This window comes from Rana temporaria, chromosome 1 (assembly GCF_905171775.1).
Source record: "Rana temporaria chromosome 1, aRanTem1.1, whole genome shotgun sequence".
NCBI classification, from domain to species: domain Eukaryota; kingdom Metazoa; phylum Chordata; class Amphibia; order Anura; family Ranidae; genus Rana; species Rana temporaria.
The window spans coordinates 143,543,267-143,571,006 of record NC_053489.1 but is presented as its reverse complement, the minus strand read 5'-3'; the positions used below and the strand labels follow the sequence as shown (position 1 = coordinate 143,571,006).

The 27,740-nt window shown below is 43.8% G+C and overlaps 1 protein-coding gene across 1 annotated transcript in view; it reads left to right on the top strand.

Annotated features, from left to right (window-relative positions):
* The first annotated feature begins 3,806 nt into the window (after positions 1-3,806).
* The window catches only part of CDO1 (cysteine dioxygenase type 1), a 30,914-nt gene continuing 6,980 nt past the window's right edge, over positions 3,807-27,740 (top strand). Inside the window, exons 1-3 of the mRNA XM_040343794.1 lie at positions 3,807-4,053; positions 20,820-20,897; positions 25,312-25,469. Of these exons, the coding sequence (XP_040199728.1) occupies positions 3,884-4,053; positions 20,820-20,897; positions 25,312-25,469 (406 nt within the window). The 5' untranslated portion in view covers positions 3,807-3,883. The remainder of the gene's footprint in view (positions 4,054-20,819; positions 20,898-25,311; positions 25,470-27,740) is intronic.

Sequence of the window (27,740 nt, the reverse complement as noted above, 5' to 3'; positions counted from 1 at the left end):
GGGGGGGCGGAAACTGTCATTGTTCTTGTAACAGTTGTAAGCAGATATAAGCAGGTGAAATATGCCAAATAAAGTCAGTCTGCTTGACCCTTCAAACGTAGCCCGTCTCGTTTCTTGGAAGGGCGTTCGATGGGATATACCGGCGGTACCTGCATATCATAACTTGTCAGCAAAAAGGACGTCTCCAACGGCCGATACCCCTCACTACCAGTGGGTAGCCGTTACAACAAGGATAATCTCCGCTGCACAATCCCAGTAATTACATCTTCTTCGCTGACCGGTGCAAGGGGCTCCGTTCCTTCCATTGATCCATCCATTTCGTCCAGCTCCAGCAGGTCAACTATCAGCTCCCTCCGTGGTCTGTTACTGGCACTCCTACCACGACTCTCCAATAGATCTTTTAGTGTGGATCTTTTCAGCCTGGCGTAGTGAGACTCCATTCAGCACTTGCTCTTTGGATAAAAGGACCATCCCGCTGCTGCCAACCAATGTAACGGCTACCCCCTGGTAGTGAGGGGGTATCAGCGGTTGGAGACGTCCTTTCCCCTGGCAAGTTGCGATATGCAGGTACAGCTGGTATATCCCATCCACGAGATCCAGAGAGAGAGTCAGGTTCAGCTGTAAAATTAGCAGAATAGTAATCCCATCGAACGCCCTTTCAAGAACGAGACAGGGCTACGTTTTGAAGGGTCAAGTAGGACTGAACTTTTAATGGTACATACACCTAGCTTATATGTGGTTACAAGCTGTACAGGAACAATGAAAATCTCCGCCCCCCTCACACAGGGGGGGCTTCAATACAGATACTTTGAAATAATGACATCTCCTTGAATTAATCATTTAGTCAGTATCTAGACACTTCGGCACCGAGATCCACTTAACATGACCTGATCAGACACATTCCTTTCTCAATAGAATTCAATTAACCTTTAGAACAATACACACTCCCAGACAATCCCATTAGCATACACCTGACAGGAGGCTGTTAACTACACAAAGGAGAGTCAATTAGCTGAAGAAAGGGGGGACATTAGAATAGAGTCACTCTACAATTAACCCTGTATATGCCTCACTGCAGGATTATTATAGATGTCCAGGCAGAATACATAGCTCTGTTACAGCCGCCATTACTAGCAAAAAAAAAAAATGCCATAATTCTATTCCCTATTTTGTAGATGCTAGAACTTTTGCGCAAAATGATCAAATACGCTTATTGCAATTTTTTTACCCAATATATGTAGAAGAATACGTATCGGTCTAAACTGAGAAAAAAAATATTTTTTTTTTAGAAAAAAATTATGATATTTATTAAATCATAAAGTAAAAGATAGTGTTTTTTTTTTCAAAATTGTCGCTCTATTTTTGTTTATATCGCAAAAAACAAAAACCGCAGAGGTGATGAAATACCACCAAGAATACGTATCGGTCTAAACTGAGGAACAAAATAGTTAAAAAAAAAATATATGATATGTATTAAATCAAAAAGTAAAAGATATTGTGTTTTTTTTCTGTTTTTTTTAATTGTCGCTCTATTTTTATTTATAGCTCAAAAAATAAAAACCGCAGAGGTGATCAAATACCACCAAAAGAAAGCTCTATTTGTGGGAAAAAAAGGACGCCAATTTTGTTTGGGAACCACATCGCACAACCTCGCAATTGTCATTTAAAGTGCGTATGTGTGCTATCTCGCGCCAGAATAATATATAAAACATTTTTTTTTTTTTTTTTTTTTTTTTAATATAAATATAAAAAAAGCTGCTACCCAAAATAATCAGAAGATTATACAGTAAGAATATGTGAGGGGATGGGTGTGCTACATTAACAATACATATATGGTGTTGTGAAATAAACAAATATATGAATTGGTGAAACACCTTTAAGTACTAGAAGATCTAGTAAGAAAGTCCATGTGCCAAACAATTGATAAGAACTAGGCTCAGATGAACCAGTCCAATAAGTGTAAGTGAAGTTAGAGAAATGAAAGTCCCAAAGTTAATCCTCCAGTTGAAATGAGAATATGTGCTTCCAATACGTTCCACCTTCACCATGAGAATAGACACCCGAAGTGAATAAGTGAAATGGCTCCTTACCAAATGAATGTGCCCCTTAGTTTGGTATCAAAGAAGGGGACATTTAGCCCTGGTTCACACTGGGTACGATTTGGAACGATTTGAGATGCGATTTGACATGTCAAATCGCATCTCAAATCGGCGGCAATGGCACTGTCCTAATCAGTGCGACGCTGCATCTGCGATTTCAAAAAGTAGTTCCTGTACTACTTTTTGCGATTTCGGGCCGCGATTTACATTAAATTGCGGCCGAAATCGCGGCAAAATCGCGGCAAAATCGCGGTAAAATCGCGCATTTTTCCGCGATTTTGAATTCGCAGCAGTGTGAACCTAGGCTAAAGCTTATGACAGGATCACCTGTGAAGTCAGCTGCGTCCTAGCATTGATGCTTGTAACAGTCATGGATGTCCCAATGGTTGCATGAAAAATAGAACGGTGCCAAAATAGTGTAATACGTTTATTGCAGATATAAAAACTTAAGTAGAGGGAGCCAAGTGGCCGCCTACCGTAAAAAGTGCCTTGGACCCGGCACTGAGGCTGTGTTACGTAGGATTATGTATCGAAAATTCTCCGCTGTATGTCGCTCTCATCCGTGGAGCGTGCGTTCCACCTCTGCGATACACAGGGCCAGCGTTTGCAGGAAGTGACGTTGTTGGTGTGCGTGGTTGGGTGCCGCCCCGACGTACGTTTCGTAATGAACGTCCTCAGGAGGCTTATGTCATTTAAAGTGCGACAGCGCTGAAAACTAAAAATTGGTCTGGGTAGGAAGGGGGTAAAAATGCCCTGTATTGAAGTGGTTAAAAAAACGCCAATAAACTGCAGTTTATCAGCTTCTGTGTGCATGGAGCCTTAGGATCGATTCACACCTATGCATGTTGCTTTTTAGCGTTTTTGCAGTGCTTTCTGCGTTTTTTGACATGCGTTTTTCCGGCGATTTTTCCGCGATTTGCGTTTTTAATTTTTTTTAGATCAATTAAAAAAAAATTACATTTCCTTTAACAACCAGCTATAAACAGGTAAAAAAACAAAAAAAAAAAAAACGCAAATCGCGGCAAAATCGCGGTAAAAACTTGCGTTTTGGATGCGGATCCATTGAATTCTATTACATGCAAAACGCTGCTTTTTGCAGGAAAAAAAGTCCCTGACCCTTTCCAAAAACGCAGAGGCACAAAAAAGCATTGATGTGAACATGTTCCATAGCAAACCATGTTAAAAATTTTCCCTGTATTTCTGCAAAATGCATCAAAAAAAGCATTAGTGTGAATGGAGCCTTAGACCATGCAATAACACAGTGGCCACAACTGATAGAAAGAAAACATTTCCAGTGTTTTTCCAGGGCTGAAATTCCTCTTTTGCTCAGCTGCAAAGAATGTTGAAGGGATGAATTCTTTATGGGGGCTGTAAAGGTTTCTATGGCTGCTGGTTTCAATTACTAGACTCCAACCCTCTCTACAAGCCCCTTATTTTAAAGCTCAGCAGGTCTGCAATGTTCTCTGGAAAAGGAGGAGATCACAACACATAGAACTTATTGATACTGATAGGGAACGAAGGAATTATCTGTTTTATCAGTGCAAGGGTAATTTAGTGCTGATTAAGCTGCATGTAATGTAAAAACAACATAAAAGAGGCACAGAGTGTGTAACAAACACTAACACTTATCTCTCCTGAGTGCTACCTCCCCTAACACACTTGGTACATCCCTCTGCAAGTTGGCCAGCTTAAATAGAGGGGAAAAGGGCTGCACTTGTGCACAGTTGTTTGTGTGAGTGATCTGCTAGCACACATCTCAGTGAGAATCATCCCAGCTTTGTAGTATGGATCACACAGAAGTATTGAAGCCACAGACCTTGGAGGAGCTCATCCAGATCCTGCACCAGATCTTTTCCAGCGATAAAGTCAATGTAGAAGAAGTTCAGAATATAGTGGAGTCCTATGAGAGCAATCCACTAGAATGGATGAAGTTTGCCAAGTTTGACCCATACAGGTACACTATTGGCTTTTATTGAGTTGTGTTTTTTTTTTTTTTTTGTATTTTCTTTTAAAAAGTGTGTGTGTGTGTGTGTGTGTGTGTGTGTGTGTGTGTGTGTGTGTGTTCTGGAAAGTGACATATGGATTAATCTATATAATTTGAGAATGAAGGCTTTGCAAAGTTATAGTGGGAAATAAGCCCTTGCCTTTTAATTAATTTTATTTATGGAGATTACCAGTACTAGAGCTATGTAATTCATTGGATCTTTAGAAATGAATTTCTTGCAGCTGTATGTGTCTGGGAATTGGTGATGCCAGCCACATCCAGAAGAAGCTGGCATCCTGCACTGACTGTGACTACCGGGGGTCCAGTGACTTTTGGAGACTGGATCCATGCTTTATTCTCCATTTTATAACATGTAACCATCCCCAATCATTTTAGGCTGCATTCGCACCTATGATTTTTTTTTTTTTTTTTTTTTTTTTTGTGCATTTTGCAGATTTGCACTAGTCCATTTAACATGGTTGTCTATGGAACACGTTTTGTAGTGAAAATATGCAAAAGGCACTAAAAATGCATAAGTGTGAATCTAGCCTAAGAAAGCTAGGAGCCTTGGTTTACTACTTGGTTATTATTGTTTGCTCAATCTGTGTAATTATTTACATTTGAATTATTATTATTATTATACAAGGGGTTATTAGTATTTTATGTGTTGTTGTTTGATTTGTTTCTATGTAGCAGGTGATCAGAGATTGTAGCAGACCTCTTGGTGATCTAGTGCAGTCTGTATAGATGCCACGCAGATCAGTGTCGGAGTGCAGGGGGTGTGTGCAGGGCAGCCAATCGCACAGCACGGATTTTGACATGGTTGTTGGCAGATCAGCCTTGTAGCGATGCATGCCTGAGCACTCTGCTCATCCAGATCGAGCCTGATTTTTTATTTGTCTTCGTTTTTTTTTCGTTTTTTCTCTCTTTAATGATTGCCACCTGTGGGGTGTTGCGATTTTATTTTTCCCCTTTCCTCCAACTTTTTTAATAAACTGAACCCAGAAAATGCAAAAGGTCTCATGCTAACCTCACTCTACAAGCTCTGCTTGTTACTTGGCCATCATCCTGATCTAAATGCTTTTGAAGCTCATTGGGGGGGGGGGGGTTTATTTACGAAAGCTGGAGCGTGCAAAATCGGGCTCACTTCTGCATAGAAACTAATTTGCATACAGGTTTTATTGCCAAAGCTTAATTTTCCAAGCTGACGTTGGAAACTGGCTACCATGCGAAGCTTCACCAGAGTCTGAGTGCACCAGCTTTAGTAAATCTACCTCCAAGTCCAAAGCGCTCAATTTGAGAAATGCACTTGGGTGCCCTCCAAACTCCTTCCATGACCTGAACGCAAGCTTTTTTGTACTCCAAATAAGCTCCAAGCTGAAACATGCTCTGCCCTGCGGCGAACAAGCGTACAAAAAACGCCTGCATTTTGGTTTAGGCTCCGTTCACACCTGAAATCCGAATTGCTGTAAATCTGTCCCTGGTTCGAAATCACGGGACACTTGTGTGATGCCCTTACTACTTACTGGCACTCAAATCGCAGCGTGATAAATTGTGCTGCAATTGCGACAAAAAGGAGCTTGTTTTGAGTGACAGCATCTTGCGTTTCAATTAGCAGCGTGATTTATCTTGCCAAAATTGCGCAGCCGGAGGGACTAGTTTGGAAGATTATATTTAAGGGCTCACGCACATTTGAGCCAATCTTCATGTGATTGGGTATTTGCAAAGTGAAAGCTTTACCTCATTTATGGTTGGAGCCCTATGGCCGATATGGACACCGACTGATTAGGACTCACAACATACAATGGGCCTGAAGTTTGCGCTGGCCCTAATGGACGGTACGCCAAAATAATGGGGCATACCCTGTAAATGATGGATGTTTGTGGAGAGTAATGAAGCTGGGAATTCCTGTGAAGTGCGCCGGAAGTCTCGTGCTGAGACAGGAAGCCGACGGAGCCCGGGAGCAGGTGAGGGGTTTATATAGGCTGCTGGGCTCCTCCCATAAACACAGGCCAGTGCTCGGCCTTCTTACTTTACTAAACTCTGGAGCAACTTGCAGAGTGCAGTCTATTTGCCTTATTAAATCAATCCCCTATGGGGGTTTGGTGCAATCCGCTTCCTGTGTGTGTTTAACAAAGCTGAAGTTGGAAGCTGATTGGCTACTAAGCACAGCTGCACCAGTTTTTGGAAATGGACCCCTATTAGGGATGAGCTCGGGCGTGTTCGCACACTCCATGTGCAGAGCCCGCCAGGAAGTCAGCACAGCGATGCGCTAATCACAGGCAGGGAGACATTGTCCCGATGCTTGGTTGCAGAGATTGGGAAATGTCTCCCTGCCTGTGATTAGCGCAGCGCCGCGCCAACTTCCTGGCAGGCTCTGCACATGGAGTGTGCGAACACGCCTGAGCTCATCCCTAACCCCTATGTGTCCATGCATACTAGAAGTTTAGAGGGAGAAAATGCCAAAGTTGCTTTCAAAAGCGCTTGTCTGCATGAAAAACTGCATAAACACGCAGTAACACTTCTGGCTGAATAGCATGCATTAATGCCAAACATGTGAATGCACATGCAAAAATGCAGCATTTTACTGCGTTTTCTGCTGCAAGTTCCTGCAGGAGAGAAAAATATCAGCATTGTGTTGCTCTAAAAATTAAGAGCTTAGGGGTAACCTATAGACTTCAATGGGTGTACCTGAATCCACATGTAACCCACTCTTGACTCTCCTGGTACCCATTTTCAATTGGTTAAAACTGATGCACCTTAAAACCCCTTTCACACTGGGGTGGTTTTTAGTCGCTTTAGTGCTAGAAATGGCCTCTGCTAAGCACCTGAAAACCACCTCCCATTTATTCTATTGGGGTGGTGTGCTTGCAAGACAGGGGAAAGTTCTGCAAGCAGCATCTTTGGGGTGAGCGCTGTATACAGCGCTCCCAAAACGCCCCTGCCCATTAGAATGAATGGGCAGCGCTTTTAAAGTGCCTTGTGAAAGCGCTGCAAGAAACACTAAACACTTTTTTTGGGGCGGGCTAAAAGAGGTGCAAAAGCAACACTAAAACGAGCAGCACTTGGCTGCAGCCCCAGTGTGAAAGGGGTCTAAGCCTGAAATGCGTGTATACAAACGCCTAAAAAATAAACGCTCACTTCTAGGACTCTGAACTAGTTTTGCAAATGATTAGTTCAGCCTTCACCCTCACCCTTCAATCTTGCATGCTTGTTCTGGGTGATTGAGTTACTCAACATATTGCAGCCATAAAGGGGCAGAAATCCAGAAGTTCTACTGTAGTACAAAGGGAACAGTTTCATATAGATTTTTCAGGGAGTGTCCTGTACTACATTTTCTATACAAAGTAAACTTTTATAGAGCAAAATTGGGGGTACAGAATAAAAAATTGCACATTGCTTGGCTTCTGAAGGAACAGAATGCAAGTACAAGTTCCATGTGGGATCTTACACCAGATTGATGATTTCGCTCTATACTTCAAATCAACCTTCAGCCCTGGTTCACACCTGTGTCTTTGCAGAAATGCACTACAGACAATTGAAAGGCGGAGTTCCTGGCTTTTTTAATGTTAAAAGTCAGCAGCTACAAAAAGTGTAGCTGCTGGCTTTTAATAAACATGCACTCACCTGCTCCGCTCCCCCCCCCCCCCCCCCCCCGGCCAGCGTCCTCATTGTTACTGTGGGCACCCGGCCGTGACAGCTTTGGGCTTCACGGTCGGGCACTCACTGCGCATGTGCGAGCGGCGCTGCGTTATCTGATTGGTCAGGCGATCGCTTGGGACCTGTCACGTATCGCCTAAGCGGCCCCTGGGCGGAAGGAGGACAGGATCGGACCTAGAACAGGGATTCACTGGACCCCCCCCCCCCCCTGCTGTGAGCTGCTCCATGCTATGGTGTGAACCCAGCCTTGCTACAGTACTCTAGGTACAGTAACTTACTACAGTATGCCAAATTCTGGTTGCTGTGGGTTTAGGGCACTGCACTTTCCACATTCTTAGAATTTCTGGCTTTACCTGAAGGTATCCATAAACTTCCTGATCGGGATAATTCTGGATATACCAGGAAATTATGGTATGACTACTAGTATAGGCATTCTGAAACCCCAGTAGACCCCACCTGGATGTGTGATCTCAGGGCAATGTGTTAATGACTTTTTTTTTTTTTTTTTTAGAATCATTTGCTTTGCACCCCATCCTGAAAAACATGTAATGCAAGCTAAATAGACAAATGCCAGAGGGCACATTTGCTACTGTAAGTATGCAGTGAGTGTTATTCGGGAGCAATGTCCATGGATGTGTCTGGATTCAAGCAGGTGGCTACAATTTACTACAAAGCAATCCTTTACCATGGACAGGACATGCCTAAACATGGATCTATTACATCTGTGGGGGTGAAAAAAGCAGCTTTAGCCAGATAGAAGCACACTCCGTGATTTGCAGCGCTACTGAACTCTAAGGCTGCATTCACATCTAGACGGACGAAATCGCGGCGTTTTGTCACCGCAAATCGCGGTAAAAATAGCGGCGTTTTGTACCGCGATTTGCGGCGACAAAACGCGGGTATTGTCCGCCTAGATGTGCCCCAAGATGACCCCCTCTATGGAGATGATTGCCATCTCCTAGCCGAACGCTCGAAGACGCCTGAAAAAAAGGTCCGGGACCTTTTTTCACGCCGCAGGCGACAGGCGTCTGGCGTTCGGCGTGGAGATGTGAACCATCTCCATAGAGGGACATGTATTTCCAGCCCTCTGGCGGCAGAGGCGTAGCGCTACAGGCGTAAAAACGCCTAGATGTGAATGGGGTCTAAGGCCCCATGCACACGAGACGCTGCTAAACTCGAGTTCAGAGGCATTTGGGCATTTTTTTCAACTGCCCCTGAACACATTTAATGTTCTCCTATGTGTCCATGCACACGATCACGTTTTTTGGCGTTTCAAAGCAGTTGGGTTTAGGGCCGTTTTTCCAAACCCAAAATTTTGGGTTCAGAAGCTCAGCTTTTGCGTTTTAGATGCAAAACGCCGCTGAACGCGGCACAAATAGTTTGATTCTGAGCTTGGGGAGGGTCTACAGTGTTTTGGGGATAAACGCTGACAGCCGCAAATCGCGGCAAAACGCTGCGCAATTCGCGGCAAAAACAGGCGTTTTAAATGCCGGTTTTTGCCTTTGAAAAGCTGAGATTAGAGGCGTTTGTAATAGCGTCTCGTGTGCATGGGGCCTAAGAATTCACATATGGCCAAAATGAATCTTGCTGTTGTGGCATTGAACCCATGTTTAAAAAATAAAATAAAAAAAGTTTTGCTGTGAAATCATAGAAAAAACTATTTCTATAAAATTAACTGATCCCAAGAGAAATATGTTGGCTTTCTTAAAAACTGCTTCCTTTCAAAGTACTGGATAACAAGCTGATCTAGTTCGCTTCAGTGTATTGCACCACTGCACTGGAACATGGCTGCAGAGGCATTCAGATTGCTTCATGAATCGGAAAGCATTGCTGCAGAGGCAGCCAGACAACTAGAGCTTGTATTCAGCAATGGCGGTCCAATTGGACATTTTGGGTTTGCAGTTCTCCTTGAGTCAAAGAACAACCTCGTGCCCATCTGACACACCTGGTTGAGTGACGTTGGTGTAAGCACTTGTAGGAACACAAGTGTTTAACTTGGCTGTGAATTTGTACCAGAAAATGCACACGGGACCATTTTAGTGAGAACTGAGCGATCAGTGTTTTGAACTGTGTGGCCCCCTTTCACACGGACGGATAGAATGGTGCTTTTAGCTGCGGATTCTCCTGCAGCTAAAACCACAATGCTTTCCTATAGCCCCATTCACATATTGCGCTTGGCTGCGGTTTGGTGCCGATAGAAAAAACAAATTGACTGCGTCCCAGGAACGGGTTGGCACAGCTATCTGCACATAACCGCAGGTAATTGCAGTGCACTGTGTCAGCTGCGTTTGGTATGAATCATGAGGGTGAACTCCATGCTATGGTGTTTATTTACAAAAAAAATAAAGCATTGGTTCCCCCTCCAAGAGCATACCAGGCCCTTGGGGTCTGGTATGGCTTTAAAGGGGAACCCCCAAGCTGAAAAACGGTGTGGAGGGTCCCCCCAAATCCATACCAGACCCTTATCCGAACACGCAGCCTGGCCGGTCAGTAAAGGGGATGGGGACGAGCGAGCGCCCCCCCCCTTCCTGAACCGTACCAGGCCGCATGCCCCTACCCATTCACCTGGGGGAAGTGTCAAGAAAAAAAAAACACACTAGACAGGTATGATCCAGGAGGGGGGGCGTAGGTGCTCTCGTCCCCACCCCCTTTCCTGGCCGGGCTGCATGCTCGGGTAAGGGTCCGGTATGGCTTTTGGGGGGGGAACCCATGGTTTTTTTTCGGCGTAGGGGTTCCCCTTTAAATCCATACCAGACCCAAGGGCCTGGTATGCTCCTGGAGGGGGAACCCATGCCGGTTTATTTAAAATTTGGCGTGGAGTTCATCCTCATGATTCATACCAAACTGTGCATGGTATTGGCGGGGATACAAGTGGGATCCACGTTAAATATCGTGCTGCAGCTAAACGAAACTGCATGTAAAAGCAGCTGATCGCTGTGCCTGGAGTCTTGAATTTCACAGAAAATAAACATGCTTTTAACTGCAGCAGAACAGCCGTCCGTGTGAAAGGGGCCTATTTGTAGGGATTGGGATAAAAAAAGGTTTGTCCTTTGCAACCAGTGAAGTTGGTAGGACATGGGCGGGCAAGACGGCTTTCTGTCTTGCCCACAATAGTGCAGATGGCAAGAGAATGTGCGATCTCTCCTGTGTGCACAGATGTTGACACAGGATGCAGCTCAGACCGGGCTGGTGCTGCGGCACCCCAGTTGAAAAATCACTGACCTATGTCGTTGGGACCAAGGTTGTAATGGTGCATGATAAAAAAAACACTGTGGCATTTTGTAACAGTGAGGCTGATCCACCTGCTGACTTATTGACAATTTTTGACAAGTTTGTCAAGGCACCCCTGAAGAGGGCAGGGCAACAGTGTGAAAAGTTACACTTCTTAACATGCAATCCTACCCAGTGCAATGCGATTAAAATACAACATGTCAGACTGAGTTTATTGAAGATCACTGCTGTGCAGGTCCAAGCTGCATTGCAGCGTGAATAAAACTCATAGAAACTGTTTTCAGTGTGTCCTAGCGATGACTGACTGGCGTTCTTCCAATTTGGGGAGAGAGAAGCACCAGTCTCCACACAATGTGTGAATTGACCCTGAGGCCCCATACACACGAGAGGATTTCAGCAGATTTCTATGCGATGGCGTGTACACACATCGCATTGAAATCCGCGCCGAAATCCTCTGGCGATGATGTGTCGCCGCGATTATGACGCGGCGACGGGCGCGAGGCTGTAATATAAGGAATTCCACGCATGCGTCAAATCATTACGACGCGTGCGGGGAATCCCTTTGGACGGATGGATCCGGTGAGTCTGTACAGACGAGCGGATCCATCCGTTGGGATGGACTTCAGCAGATGGATTTGTTGAGCATGTCAGCAAATATTCATCTGCTGAAAATCCATCCCAGGGGAGATTTATCCGCGGATAAATATCCGCCGGAGTGTACACACCATAGAATCTATCCGCTGAAACCCATTCGATGGGATTTATCTGCGGATAGATTCTATGGTGTGTACGGGGCCTGAGTGTCTTTGCAGTTTTAGTAAATCGACCCCATAATATCTACAGAGTGCAAAATCTGGTGCAGTTCTAAAAAATTGGCTTCAAGGTTTTTCTGTCAAAGCTTAACAAGCTGAAGTTTAGAAGCTGATTGCCTACCATGTGCAACTGCACCAGATTTTGCCCACTCCAGTTTTAGTAAATCAACCCCGGTGTGTCCTCAGTCCTGGGCAATAAAATGACCAGGGTTAAATAAGTTCTAAAATCAGGCCAGCCCTACCATGGATCCCGGTGTATCCATTAGACCCAGGCGGCAGTTTCAAATTGATGCCCAAGACAGTGGGTGAAACGCCCAGCTCTTTTAATTGGGAGGGACGACAGCCACTTATCCCACTGGGAGGCAGCACTGCTGTTAGAGGTAAGGACGCTGCCATACCCACACAGCAGGCTGCATGCCCATCCTCTCCCCTGCTACCACTAGCCCCATTGCTGCTGACAGGTGCCATGTTGGGACAGGAGGTGGAAACTGCAGGAGAAAGTCAGCTGACAGCAAGAAGGGAGAAGAGCCTGCTGCTGTGCAATGAGACCCCATGTTGTAAAAGGCACCACTTGCGTACAGCTGACTCCTGAGAGTAAGTACCAGGGCCACTGATGCCACCACTGCCTGTGTTCATCCTTGGACTAGCCCTGTCTACAATCCTTTGCATAAAAGCAACCCTCCCAACATGCAGACAACCTACAATTGTCAAATCTGTTTACACACCAAGAAAAGGCCATTAACAACACTTTGTTCTGATTTGTCTGTATGCTGTACCTATGCATAGGGGATGGGGAAACTGTCCTTTTTTTAATATCTATGGGTACACTTTTTTTTGTTAACTGTAAAATAACCTTCTTCTAAAAATAAAAATTTGCCTTGATGTCAAGATGATCAAATACATGACCTGGAGCAAGTGGCAAATCCGGTTTGATCTCTGTGAATTTGCTTGCTCCATGCATGTTCCAAGTCAGTAGAACAAGACCTTTACAAGAATGTCAGCAATAATGGTGGTCTTCGTCCTTTTTTTTTTTTTCCCCATGGCTCAGGCTTCTTTTGGGCTTTTTCACAAGTTAGACTTTGTCCTTGGCATAGGCTATGGCAAAGCAACACCTTTCAGCATGCTTTAAATGCAAGTAGTTATGCTGGCCAAGAATAGTCAAATAAGACTTTTTTACTTTGGTGTAGACAAATATTTGATGTTCTAATGTGATGTGCTTGGCCGTGGACAACTGCCACAGAGAATAATTCTTACAAATGCAGTGGCAACTGAGATTTGTGTAAAACAGAAGTGTCTGACGTATGGATTATGTGAATGTAGACTAAAGTTCAAGTAGGTAACAACTGTACAGATAAAACACCAGACTGTATGTTAAAACTACTAATATCTTTCCCTATTGTACTTTGGCTGGATCCCAGGTAGATGTGCATGAATAGACATTTTTGACTTGCCGCTCTTCCAATCTACAGAAGCACTTGGATTATTAGAGGGAGGAGCAGCACTAGGGCACAATGGTGCTCTGTTAAAGCGGAGATGACTTCATCAGTCTATTGCTGCTCTCCCCTCCCATATCTAATCGCAAGCTGACCAGGCTATATTGATCAGCTTTCTGGTACCTAAACTGTGCGTCTCAAGGTGCCTGTTTATCTCCTAGTTGCCTACCTGGGTCAGTGAGGAGGAGGGAGGGGAGGTATTGAATTGTATGTAATATTGGTGATCTCTAGAAGTCTCCTTAACGTGTCTCTGATCAATGTCTGTCTCCTGAAGCATGTCCCTAACACGTATAGTAGGTTTCTGACCATCTCTTAAGTGTGTGTGTGTGTGTGTGTGTTCCACCAGTATTAACCCAAAGATGGGTAGTATCTCCTCTCAGTCCTGCACAATCTTAGCTTTGGCCTCCTGGAGACTACATAGCCAGCCATTTGCTCTGTTTCACATTATATGACCTAACTTTAAACAAACACTTTTGCCTATGTAGCGCAGAGCCCTTGTTCGTTTTTAGAAATCTTCCTAATTTCTTAACCATTATAACTTCTGCTCTAACAAACCTTCCATAGGTATTCTATCTCTAACCTCTTAGGATGCTGACTTCACAAGTCCATATGAACTGGGTCACATTCTACTGTCATAAGCCACATAAGTGTAAGCGGCTTAAATGTTTAGGTCTAGTCATAAGCCAGAGCCTGAACAAGCAGCAAAGGTATGTGATCAAAGAGAAAACAAAGGTCAGATAACGGGAGAGCAGCATTGGCAGTCAACCACCTGGGTACAACACTAATGAAGTCTCATGTTTGGTATTATGCAGAGAAAATCGCAGATACAAAAATTGAGCACAAGTACAACTGAAGTTGTTAAGCACCTAAGCAAAATGCTTGGTGTCCTTTTACCCTGTTTATGGTAATCAATTGAAAATCCTACTTAGTGCTGACTCAAGCTGTTAGTGGCTGTCAAGGACCCCCTGCCACTACTGTGGTTTACACAATCTGCAGAGTGTGCAACTACTGCTTATGTTGCTCAATTGGCAGAGTGAAAAAGTTGTTGTAGACTCCTATGCAAAATGCATAGTTGCCATACTGTAATGTCTTTACAGCTCTTTTTTTAGTACTTCTAGTCTCAGACCGTGTATTTGTTTCATACAAATTTCTGGGTCATTGACTCAGTGTTATTGGTTCCAGGGGTATTATGGTCACCTGTGGCACCAGTAAAGATGTTGATGGCCATGAGTTAATGCAGGAAACCTGCCATACAGAAGAATAGACTGCTTGGCTGCCACTGGTTTAAATACTGTGTTGCTGGTCATCCACATATGCATACCCATTTTGACTTGACTTGTGTAGCACCCTGGCAGGAAGCTCCTCACAAATTTACTTGGCAGGCCCAGATTTACTTCCTTTGCCGCGCCAGGTCCATCAATCCCCTCCCACCTCCCACACACACCATCACATAGGGGACCGATTCAGGGCTCAGAGCACATTGCACAATGTTTACCGGCCAGCATGCAGAGTAGCGCAGGAAGCTTGTAAAAAGTTCTCTCTCATGTCACTCTGCTCCCCGGTGGCCTCCCCTCTTCTCGTCCATCCCAGATGTCCCAAGCAAATGGGGATGGACAAGAGGAGGGGATGCTGGGGAGCAAAGTGACATGAGACAACTTATTACACACGCTTCCTGCGCTACTCTGCATGCTGGCTAAATCTCGATCTACTCATTGGGCAACAGCTGTCAGTGATTGACGGGTAGATCGGCGCGGACCTCTGATGCAGATTAGGCGGCCGCTGTAACTGGCCCACTGGGAAACTCCCAGTAGTACCGATGGCCAGTCCATCCCTACACCCAGTGCCGCTCTGAGGCCTGGCCTCTGTGGCCTTGGCTGGAATCCGGCCTTTTTGCCAGGAGTAGTTATCCTGGTTGATGGAGATCTGTAGATTTCTCCCTAAATTTGGTCTTGTTGCACTTTTGTCTTCTACCACTAGGTGGCCGGGTGCTTGGTGGTACTAGATGCAAGAAGGGAAACCCAAGGTCAGGTTATAGGTAAATGGGGTATCTCAGCCAATGGACAGGGGTTTTCTTGAATCCCTTGGCCTACTGCAGGGGGAAAAAAAAAATATGCATCCATCAGGTGTTCTGGGCGGCTGTCTGGGTGGACACGTTGTATTGCCTGGGCTGCTAGGCCAGAGATTGGGACTATCCAAAAGCAAGAGAGCAGTGCAGGGTTGGGACTGTGGCTCAGTCAAACCAAGAGTGATGTAACGTGAACCTGTCAATGGTGGTAGGTAGAAGGGAAGCTGTCGCCAAAAAAGGTACCAACCGCCTTTTACCAGGGACCACAGTGTGTGGTGGGGAAACTTCAGGTGGTGATCAAGTCAGGGACACCCAACCTGTGGAGCAGATGCTTGCAGAGCAGCCTTTGTGAGTCAAGTCGGATCTTGCCAGTTGCCAGGGGTGACGCTTTGAAGTATCTTGAGTGCCAAGCTAGAGAACCAGCAGGGAAGCATGAGTGACGCTTGAGGGGATACCACCCCAAGCCTTGGAGGTGCTCAAGGGATTCAGCGGGTCTAGTGAGAGACTGGGAGCTTGGTGTTTAACTACAAGAGGCAGTTGTAGTGAAGCTAAAAGGACTTTATGTTTGAGTTGGGAACTGTTAGACTGTTACCATAGACTGCATTCCTGCAGGTGTAGATGTGGCTTCTTGCTGGGGCCTTTCCCTGCACAGATGTTCTTATTGAAGTCAGTCTGCCAATTGAATTTGCAACTACCTAAGGGTGTCCTGGCCATAACCCTCTTTCCCCCAAAAGTGACTTGAGAGAAATAAAACCTTTTACATCCATGAAGTGTCTGGCGCCCAATAACTTTGTCCATCTTGCACCCACCATGCCTCACAACCCACCACATACAGAAGGATGTTGGCTATCTCTGTGCCAGAAAGTTCTCATTGGACTGGACAAGGCCAGAGACCTTGCTACACTTACTGAGGGGTGGGGGTCCATCTTTGGCTTTGTTTCAGGGCTGAATTCAGGCAGAAATTTGGCCCTGATTCATCAGTGAAACGGAGCAGGGATGCACCAGACCCCTGCTGCAAGCTGCATTCAAAGTAAAGGGGTTGTAAAGGTTTTTTTTTTTTTTTTTTTTTTTTTGGGCTTTTAAATGTCCTTATTTCTTAGAAATGCTCACTTCCTGTTCTTCTGTCTGTAACTCCACACAGTAATGCAAGGCTTTCTCCCTGGTGTGGAGTGTCGTGCTCGACCCCTCCTTTGGACAACAGGAGAGTCAGGACGCTCTCTACATTGCAGATGGAGAAAGGAGTTGTGTGTTAGTGGGCGTCCTGACTCTCCTGTATTTCAGGGGAGGGGGTGAGCACAACACTCCACACCAGGGAGAAAGCCTTGCATTACTGTGTGGAGTTAGACAGATGAACAGGAAGTGAGGATTTCTCAGAAGAAATTGGGACGTTTTAAAAGCAAAATCGAAGAATGAGGTAAGTGAAGGAGGACTGCACTAAGGTAAAGGAAGCTATTTAGGAAGCAAATGCCTTTGCTTCAGTTGGGGGGGGGGAGACGGGAGTGCAATTAAAACAAATTGGGACTTAAAAGAATTATGTAGATTGTCGCTCATCGCTTCATAGGCCGCAGTGGTCTTTTGGCAAAAAGACATGTTCATGTATAAATGGGTGATAGCCGGAAGCAAGTCTTGTCTTATTATGACTTTACACCTCTCTGACACATGTAGAAAAAGATGCCTGATGCTCACTTTCCTACCAGTCAAATGAAAAGGTCTTGTAATGTTTACCTAGTCACTTCAACAAATTATGAACTGTTGGTCAGTTTGAGGACCGGTTTTGGACGGTCTGTTCTAGCTGAAGTCGATGTCATAACAAAGCATTCCTGACGTCAGGGATTCCAATGCACTCCAGGAGATAATTGAAGTTGTGTGCTTGCAGCCCTACCTGTCTACATAGTTCTGCTGTCTTCTATCTGTATAAAGACAGTTTGGGTTTTCGTTTTGAAAGGTCTGCTTTTCAGAATTGCTTTAAAGTCTTTGGGTCTTTTGGCACATTCTGAACAAAAACCTGTAAAATTTTGGACATGAGCAATAGGTGTTTAACCTTTCAACAAATGATTAACAAACCTAGTCCTTAAGCCAACAAGGAAAGTCAATGCCTGGGTCAAAGGTAAAACCTTTTTAGCATGTGATTTATACTAAAAACTCAAGTCTAGGACAAAACTTTAAGATGACATCACAAAGTCCTCTAAACAGTGTCAGTTATTGTAAAAAGGAAACTTTAACTAGTATTTCTGCTAATGCAGGCAAGTTGGCATTCACTTTCAACAAAACATACTTTTTGCAAAAAAGTCTAATCTGGTTTATGAACGGTTTGCACCTTGTGATGAACTCTCTATTTGCTCTCAAAGCCTTGTCTTGATTGTAGACTTTGAGAATGATGCACCCACCTCCTCCTGGCGAGTGTCCTTCGCTTGTCTGGATGTTGTGAATGGGTTTTTCTTTACTATAAACTGGAACCTGTGATCATCCACTAATGTTGTCTTCCGTGGACGTCCATGTCTTGTGTTGCTGAGCTCACCAGTGCGTTTTTTCCTCATTCCTCAAAATGTACCAAACTGTTTTGGCTGCTTCTTATTTTGCGGCTATCTCTCTGATGGATTTGTTTCATTTTTGAAGCCTTACAATGGTCTTTCACTTGCATGGACAGCTCCTTTGAACGCATTATGTAGGTTCAGGTCAATAGATTCCAAATGCAACTCTAGACCTTTTTACCTGCTTAATTGATGAAGCTTTAAAGAGTAGCTCACACCTGGCCATGAAACCACTTTTTACTTCAATTGTCCAATTGCTTATGGTCCCTTGAAAAAAAAGGGGGGGGGCTGGCTATTAAGAGTTGTAATTCCTAAACCCCTTCTCCGATTTGGATGTACATACCCACAAATTAAAACTGAGTGTGCACTTTCAGCCCATTTCCATTATTTAACTAGAATGTTTTGGTAAATATCGGGGGGGGGGGGGGGGACTAAGGTTGTGCCCATCAGGAAAGGCAGCTGGCAACTCCATACCATCAAGAGTATTCATTGTAAAACTGCCTCAGTGAGCGCAGTCTGCGGCAGATGTGTTTTTGGCAATGAGCCATGTTGGCAGCTCGCATGTTAATCTTCTGTCTGTCATTTTTGGGGAGGTGCAAACAAACCTGAAAAACCCATCAAATGATGCCAGTTTTCCCGCCCAGCATTTGCCTTTCTCGGGGTCAGTGCCGTCCTCCACACTCCCTCAGTCCTCTCCCGTCCTTCATGTCAGATGCTATGATTGGCTGAAGCGACAGGCACCCAATCAGGTGACCAGTAACCAGACCCGGAGAATCTGGCTGAGAGGCAGGTCAGTGTTAAAGAAGCGATTCCCTAACACAGCCCTGTTTAAACATGGAACACACAGCAGTGCAACTGCTGTTTAACAATTTGGAAGCCTGTTTAGAGCCTGTGGGCTTTATCAGGAAGCCTATTGCTTTAATAGGCACTTCAAAAACACCCCCACCATTGTAATTCAGATGGCCGGCACTCAACAAGGGGGCCAGACATCTGAATAGTGGGTGGCAGCGGCGACTATGGATTCAATTCAATGCATGAATCTATCTATTAAAGATTGACAGGTGCAGGAGAGAGGGGGCAGCGCGCCTGCGCCCACTATGGACGCACCAACACTGATCGCATGACTGTTTCTCCTCAACGATGCATTAAATTATGAATCAAGTGATTTGACTGCAAATTACCAACAGGTGTAAGGCTGGCAGGTGGAAAGCAGTCTAGCTATAGTACAACACATGTTATGCAAAACATGCACAAACTATCGTGACCTATGAAGAAAAACATGTATATTAAATTCTATGAAATTCTTTAAAGATTATTTATTTCGAGTTTTTTTTTTTTTTTTCCCCCAAATAAACTGTACATAAAATAGTACATATAAGGAATGTATAACAAGAAATGGGCTTAAACATATAATGCCCTCAACTTCAAGACTTGTGTGGAACTTTTTTTTATAAAGATCCACATCATAGTGATGGTTCATTTGAAACAAGTTTTAGTTGAACTTTCTAAACCCGAATAAGATACCATGTTTCCATTGTGTTCATACTAAATTTGTCACATTCTACAACCTTGCTAGTGCCACAATCGGCTTTTTTTTTTTTTTTCTGTGACTCAAGCTAAGGGACAAAAGGCTTCCTATTGTTTTTGGTACGGCAGCTGGAAAATCTTCAGCCCACCATAAGTATTGGTGCCATGGAAAGTATGGGTACGTATTTGTATATAATGTTTCATTTTGTTAACTTTCAGTTAATTTTGTCACTACTTTCTCCTTGGAATTTGTTTGCCTATCATTAAAACTCCTAGTACTGATGGTGCCCTTACAACCAGCGTTCTCCAAAAGGGTAGTGTGTGTCCCCCCCCCCCCCCGTCCCCCCCCCCCCCTCTGGCCTGACGGGCTGCTCCTACCAATATTTCATTTGTCATAAAGCACTAATATTGCACTCCTTTTATTGAAACCCAAGACTAAGTGTGTGTGTGTGTGTGTGTGTGCCTGTGTGCCTGAAGAGTTCTATTTGCTCGAATGGGCATCCCATAATACCCTAAACCCTGTTCAATACCCCTAATAAAATACAAAAACAAGCTGCAAGGATTGATTCTTGACTCCAGCAAGTTGTGGTAAATGCGTTTTTTTTTTTTTTTTTTTTTTTTTTTTTTAATAAAATGGGGTTTATTAAACCCTTTACTGATGCATCGTGGTGGATAGTACAGAATAACAGCTACAATGTCAGTTTGCCTTTGCTCTTTCTCTAAATGGCTTATAAAGTGACAATGGTGACTGTTCTTCAACTGGGTAAATTAACACAACCTGCACTGGGTATATTAAAGTATAGAAAAAGCTGCTTGTGTACTTAAAGCGGTGGTTCACCCTGCAGAACAACATTTCAGCATTAAATTCGGCATTGTAGCGCGAGCTACAGTATGCCGGTCTTAAGTTTTTTTTTATCCCCGTACTCACTGTTATATCGTACATGGTAGATTCTGACTGCCCGCGGGGAATGGGCGTTCCTTTCAAGAGGGAGGGTGATTGACGGCCGGCTCTGGCACGTCACGCTTCCCGAAGACAGCCGGAGTAGGTCTCGGCTCTTCACTGCGCCTGCGCACAGACTATGCGCAGGCGCCGTGAAGAGCCAAGCCTATTTCGGCTATTTCCGGAGAAGCGTGCCGCGCCAGAGCCGGCCGTCAATCACCTTCCGTCTGGATTGGAACGCCCATTCCCCGTGGGCAGTCGGAATCTACTATGTACGATATAACAGTGAGTACGGCGATAAAAAAAACTTAAGACCGGCATACTGTAGCTCGCGCTACAATGCCGAATTTTAGGCTAGAAGAGAGATTTTATTTTATAGGGTGAACCCCCGCTTTAATACATGGCCATTCTTCTATTTAATTCTGACATGTTAGTCTAGGGGAAAAAATTGATCTTGTATTGTTTCTCCTGTTGCAGGTACACTCGGAATTTGGTAGATGAAGGAAATGGAAAGTTTAATCTGATGATTCTCTGCTGGGGTGAAGGACATGGCAGGTAAAAAAAAAAAAAAACTTTAGGCCCCATTCACACCTGTGCAACTTCAAAGTAATTCCCTTTTTTTTTTTTTTTTATATTTTATGAGCCTTGAGGTCATAGACACATAAATCCAGGCAGTATTTACAACGGTTTTGCTCCCCTCAGGGTCCTTCAAGTAAAGCATGCATGAAAGCGAGAAAAGGTTGGGACTTTAAATGAGATGTGTGTTGATGCAAACAGTATGTATAAGTAAATAAATAAAGTTGTATAGCGTAATAACCAGGCTCAAACTTGCCAACCAAATTGCAAACCGAATTCAACTGTCTAACTTAGTATGGTAAAAGCAGAGGATTAGTTGCACACATTTGCAAATATATGGATAAGCCACAGGCCGCTTTCAAGGCTCTCTGCATTCCTGTGGTCCTAACTAAACTTTTATAGTTTCCTCAGTAGAGGCATACAAGTGCTAATGAGTAGATGGATAGCAGGTGACTAGGGGTGTGTGTGTCACCAGCCAACCTCCATCTAAAATTGGTGTAGCAATAAAGAGCACTGGAAAAAAAACGCATAAGGGTAAATGTATAAGCATCAAAATCGCACCTCCATCCCTATTGATAAAGGATCCTCTGCTTTTAACATACTAAGTTAGACAGTTGAATTTGTTTTTGCAATTTGGTTGGTAAGTTTTGAGCCTGGTTATTGCGCTATACAACTTTATTTACTTATACATACTGTTTGCATCAACACGCATCTCATTTAAAGTCCCAACCCTTTCTCTTTCAATTCTCAGGGATGGAGGCATGTGTCATCCACATGCCTCATTCAAAGTTCCTTGTTCAAGTAAAGCATGCATGAAACTGAAGCTAACAATCTCAGTCTTAATTGCTAATTTCAACTGGTAACGTGAAACACCTTGTGCACACAACCACTTAAGGCTGCATTCACACCTTCGTCTTGCGGGAATGTGTGTATCAGCCTGTGTTCTCATTAAAGCAAGAAAAGTGCTCATCGTACTTGCAGTGCTTATAGGTACCACAAACACGCATTTTTGTTGTGAGAAAAATGTGCATTGCAAAAAAATGCACTTGGCTTGCTACCAAAAAAGTGCAAGAGCTATGTTAGAGTTGGGCTTTTTTTTATTTATTTTTGTGTGCATAGGACAGCCAATTGAAGTGATTGGGCTGCCTTATGCTATTGCCTGAAAAACACACAATAGTGGGAAAGAAAATCATCACAAAGATGTGAATGCAGCCTAACTTTGTATCGAACTGCTCCCACAGACTGAATTAAAGGGATGACATTTATATAATTACAATATACGCAAGCCTATTCGTGGGTCACACCTGATGGGAAAATAAGGTATAGACACTATGATTTAAAACAAAAAATAAAAACACCTAACAATTGCTAGCTTTCTCAAATAGGAATACATTCAAGTCAGCGTTTAACTTTTTAGGTTGTATAGTGGCCAATTGGGCTATCCATTGCACAAACTCCCCAGTGCATCAACTGTAGCTTCCTGTTGCGCATACATAATGAATTGTCTAAAGTATTTTTTGTTGTATATGGGTACAACAAATCTCCAAACTGTACAGTAGCGGTCTAACTTCCTATGTGTTCCAAATAAAACAAAGGGGGGGGGGGGGGAGATGTGAAGGGTCTTCACAAAACCTAGTGCATGCACTACTTTAAAAAAAAAAAAAAAATGCCTCGCCAAATGCATTAAATTTTGGGGTGCTGTTGGCAGTCTATTGTCGCTCACAGCATATCACAAAGGCAGTGCAGTGCATTTTGAATCCAGAGTGGGAAACATGCAAATAATGCAACTTTCCTGCACTGTATTCAATTCCACCCATTATGCCCCAAGACTTTGAGCAGCACTGAATAGTCTAAATTAATAGCTGGCTCATACCTAGGGTTGCCAACTTTTCCCTTTAAAACAGAACACATATTAATTACACGGGTTCTGTGGCTGATTAACCAGTTCCCGACCTCCTCATGTACATTTACGTCGGCAGAATGGCACGGACAGGCACATCCACGTACCTGTACGTCCTCTGCTAGACGTGGGTGGGGGGTCCGATCGGGACCCCCCCCCGGTACATACGGAGGTCGGGTCCGCTCGGGGAGCGATCCGGGACGACGGCGCGGCTATTTGTTTTTAGCCGCTCCGTCGCGATCGCTCCCTGGAGCTGAAGAACGGGGAGAGCCGTGTGTAAACACGGCTTCCCTGTGCTTCACTGTGGCGGCGCATCGATCGAGTGATCCCTTTTATAGGGAAGACTCGATCGATGGTGTCAGTCCTACAGCCACACCCCCCTACACTAGTAAACACACACTAGGTGATCCCTAAATGTTACAGCGCCCCCTGTGTTTAACTCCCAAACTGCAACTGTCATTTTCACAATAAAGAATGCAATTTAAATGCATTTTTTGCTGTGAAAATGACAATGGTCCCAAAAATGTGTCAAAATTGTCCGAAGTGTCCGCCATAATGTCGCAGTCACGAAAAAAATCGCTGATCGCCGCCATTACTAGTAAAAAAATAAAAAAATAAAACTGCAAAAAAACTATCCCCTATTTTGTAAACGCTATAAATTTTGCGCAAACCAACCGATAAGCGATTTTTTTTTTTTTTTTTTTTTTTTTTTTTTTTTTTACCAAAAATAGGTAGAATACGTATCGGCCTAAACTGAGGAAAGAAAAAAAATTGATATGGTTTTGGGGGATATTTATTACAGCAAAAAATAAAAAATATTGAATTTTTTTTTAAAATTGTCGCTCTATTGTTTATAGCGCAAAAAATAAAAACCGCAGAGGTGATCAAATACCACCAAAAGAAAGCTCTATTTGTGGGAAAAAAAGGACGCCAATTTTGTTTGGGAGCCACGTCGCACGACCGCGCAATTGTCTGTTAAAGCGACGCAGTCCCGAACTGTAAAAACCCCTTGGGTCTTTAGCCAGCATATTGGTCCGGGGCTTAAGTGGTTAAGGAGGTAATTAAACTCACTTGGTGCCTTATTTGCATTACATTAGCCTCAGAACCTGTGTAATTCATATGTGTTCTGTTTTAAAGGGATGAGGTGGCAACTCTACTCATACCAGAATAAAGTGTCGGAGGCCAACTCTATCTCTAATGTGTAGCCCAGTGTTTTTCAACTCCAGTCCTCGGGGCACACCAACAGGTCATGTTTTCAGGATTTCCCTCAGATGAAATGGCTGTGGTAATTACTAAGGCAGTGAAACTGATCAAATCACCTGTGCTAAATAATGGAAAGCCTGAAAACATGACCTGTTGGTGTGCCTTGAGGACTGGAGTTGGGAAACACTGGTGTAGCCAACCTGCCTTTTTTTATTTTGTAAGCTGGGGGTAGAGGAGAGATTGATTTGCTATGGGCAACTGCATCAGAGTGAACTTTTATTCCCCCCAACGAGTTAAAGTGCTGCATATGGATTTTTGTTTTTGTCAGACTGAGGTTTTTCCCTTGAGCTGTTCAAGACTTCTGTCTTATCATGCACAAACTCGAATTATGTGCATTCCTTCACGTACATTAATGTTTGTGCTGTTATTTTTAAAGCAAGGTAGTTGGCAGACATTCTCTTGTCATAGTTGTCAAATTCCACAATCAGTGCAAGTTTTACCTTAAAATTTCAGACATCTAATTTTCTGTCAAACGTACAATAGAAGTTTGGTTTGTGCAAAAGTGTTTAGTAAAGCAAGTCACTAGACCTCTAATGGTCTGGGATCCATCTTCTTCCATGTGACACTGAGGATACTTTATTGCTCCTAACCATACAATATGTTGTAGACCCCCATATTCCTGGTGTAATTTGTTAAAAATCTGTTTGAGCATTACAGCTACACTATGGGGGTTATTTATGAAAGGCAAATCCACTCCAAAGTGCATTTGAAATTGCACTGGAAGTGCAGTCCCTGTAAATCTGAGGGGAAGCACCTACCCCCCCCCCCCCCCCCCCCCCAGCAAGTGGATTTGCCTTTCGTAAATGACCCCCTAAATGCCCAAAAGTATGCAGACACCCCTACATTGTTTACTTCAGGTGTTACTGCAAAGGACACTGTTAATGTACAGTGTATAAAGGTTTGCATGCCAAAACAACTGCCACAAATTTGTTTCCAAAAGGTTGGAAGGTAATTTTCGATTCAGCACAACTGTGTCCTTATGCACAAAGTTGTGTGAAGGAATTAAAGTTGCCTGATCGCAACCCTATCAGCCACCAACTGTAAGGCAGGTTACCCTATTGAACATAAATACCTGATCAAATTTGTCTTCAAAATGTATATGGCGTGAGATTACACCGCACCAGATACATAAGTTGGTGTCTGCTGCAGATTAATGGCCTAATCAATGCTTTTCTTGTTGATGCCTCTTTGATCCATCATTCTAAGCTGTTTTAAAATTCTTCCATGCAGCAGTATACACGATCACACCAACTCTCACTGCTTCTTGAAGATTCTCCAGGGCAACCTGAAGGAGACACTGTACGAATGGCCACAGAAAAAATCAAATGGAGCAATGGTGAAAACGTCTGAGGCGGTGCTGAAGTTAAATCAATGTGCATACATCAATGGTAAGTTTATTGCAAGTTGAAAGGGCTAACACTTTTTTTAGGGACATCTTCATTTGGAGGTGACAAATGTTTCAGCAAGCAAATGACAGATTATCTGCCAAGGGTGAGGAAATATTTTACCAAATTATTGCTGTTATTTTTAATCTGGCAAAGCCTCATTCATGCAAGAAACTTGTCATGCGATTTGACAGGTCAGTGTGTGTTGTAGAACCACTACAGAAAGACCCGCGTTGTACTTGTGGGCTCAGTTCTGCACCTCAACTCAAAGAACAACCTTGGGCCCCTCTAGCCAAATATTGCTGCAAACAAGTGGTTAAGACACCAAAAGGCATAATAGAGCTTGCAGGGTAATATTTACAAGTGATTATTGGGTCAACAAAAATGTAAACTGTGGGTATTCACCAAATTGGTGAACCTGACTGGGGCCAATAAATCCCAAGGGGTCCTATGATCCCAGGCGCAAGAGTGGGAAGAAGAGACTTGGTCAGCTCCCTTTAAGCCCTGATGCCACAGGTGAAAATGACAAATGCAATCTGAATAGAGATATTGTATAATTTTTTTTTTTCTATTTTACTTCAACGCATTGAGAAACTGTGCAGCAGCCCCCTAATGCCTAAGCCCCATCTTGATCCAGCGATTGTTGTAAAAGTGCCTCAGCTGTACAGTAATCTCCTTTCTGATTGGCTGAAACACAGCAGTAGGAGCCAATGAGGGGGTTGGGCAGAGTCACAGCTCCATGTCTGAAGTGACACACGGAGCCTCGGCTCGGGTGCCTCCATAGCAATCTGCTTGGTGTGGGGGTACTCGGGAGAGGGGCCAGCAGCACTGAAGAGTGACACCAGAAGTTCAGGGATGCTCTGTGCAAAACCATTACACAGAGCAGGCAAGTATATTTGTGTTTTGTATAAAAATACTTTAATCAGTAGCAGATTTTGCAGTTAAATTCCCTTTGGGTGTAGGCGTCCAAAAAGGATCTGAGATCTTCAGCTAGCTATCACAGGGCCCAATGATGATGTGCAATAGCAAAAAAGCTAAGTTGAATAGGGTAAACTAGGTTTCCCAGCAAAAGGGTGGGGGGTAAAAGTGTCTGCCTGCAGTGACAATGTCAAGGCTCGTAAAGATGGGGTGTTCAAGACTGGCTCTTCAAGGATCTGCAGTCAGATGAAAGGATGCCCAATTGGCAGCCTGATGAACCAGAGGCTCAGTGATGTGGGTGTAATATAAAGGTGGCCTAGAGTAGCCACACGTGCCTGTTGTGGTAAATATGCACCCGGTGATGGCGCTTACCAACGGGAGGGGCCTCCACTCTGTCCATACCGCGATGCCCACACTTGTCCCATGATGCAGGGCCACGTGGTGTAATTCTGCTCCAGGCTCTGCCATGCTGGGGCTGTAGTTTTTCTCCCAGTATTTCCACCATAGAGCACTTGTCTTCTGGGACTACGTGTCCTTAGATCCTCCTCTGGTCTCCTGGGATTGGTCCTTCCTGTAGCCAAGAGGAGCGGGCAGTGCCAAGCTGGAGCTACACTTAGCCTGCTGGGAAGGAGACCCCAACGGCTGTGTATCGCCCCTTGCAGCAGTGGCTGTTGGTCTGCTAAAAAAAAAAAAATTACTGACTGAACATCACTCCAGCCTCTTGTAGGCATTAACTGAAGATCTATTGCAGAAATGGAAGGCATTTTAGGCAAGATACTCAATTATGGCACTTACAATAGTTTAAAATAAAAGCACAGGGATTCAAAATCTATGCATATGAACTTTGCATGGTTTTGACATAAATTATGTTTAAGTTGTGAAAGATCCCAGTGGGGTTTTTACTTAAAAAAAAAAAAAAAAAAAGGGGGGTCAAATAATAAAACCCAAACAGCCAATGCAGTCAAATATTGCATTGCACCACTCAATTCTCAGGACTGCTTATGTGCTACAATTTTTTACAACTGAAAAAGAAAAAACAGATGTGATAAGCTATATGTCATGGCCATGTAAACATGAAAATAAAAAAATGTTATTCACTTGTGACACTATAGTATAGGCACGAAAGTTAAACTAGGTTTTTTTTTTTTTTTTTTTTTTTTTTTTTTTACAAAACTACAAGCGATTGGCTTGTGCAAAGGGAGTTTTCACAAGCCAGATATGTAGAACTACGTATATAATCAGTACTTTTACCTTGAACGTAAACCCTTAGATATCGGTACTGTTGAGGATTATGTAACAGTTCAGACAAAGTATACTGTAGTTGTAAAAGATGCAGCAGTCAAGCTACTTGTAGCA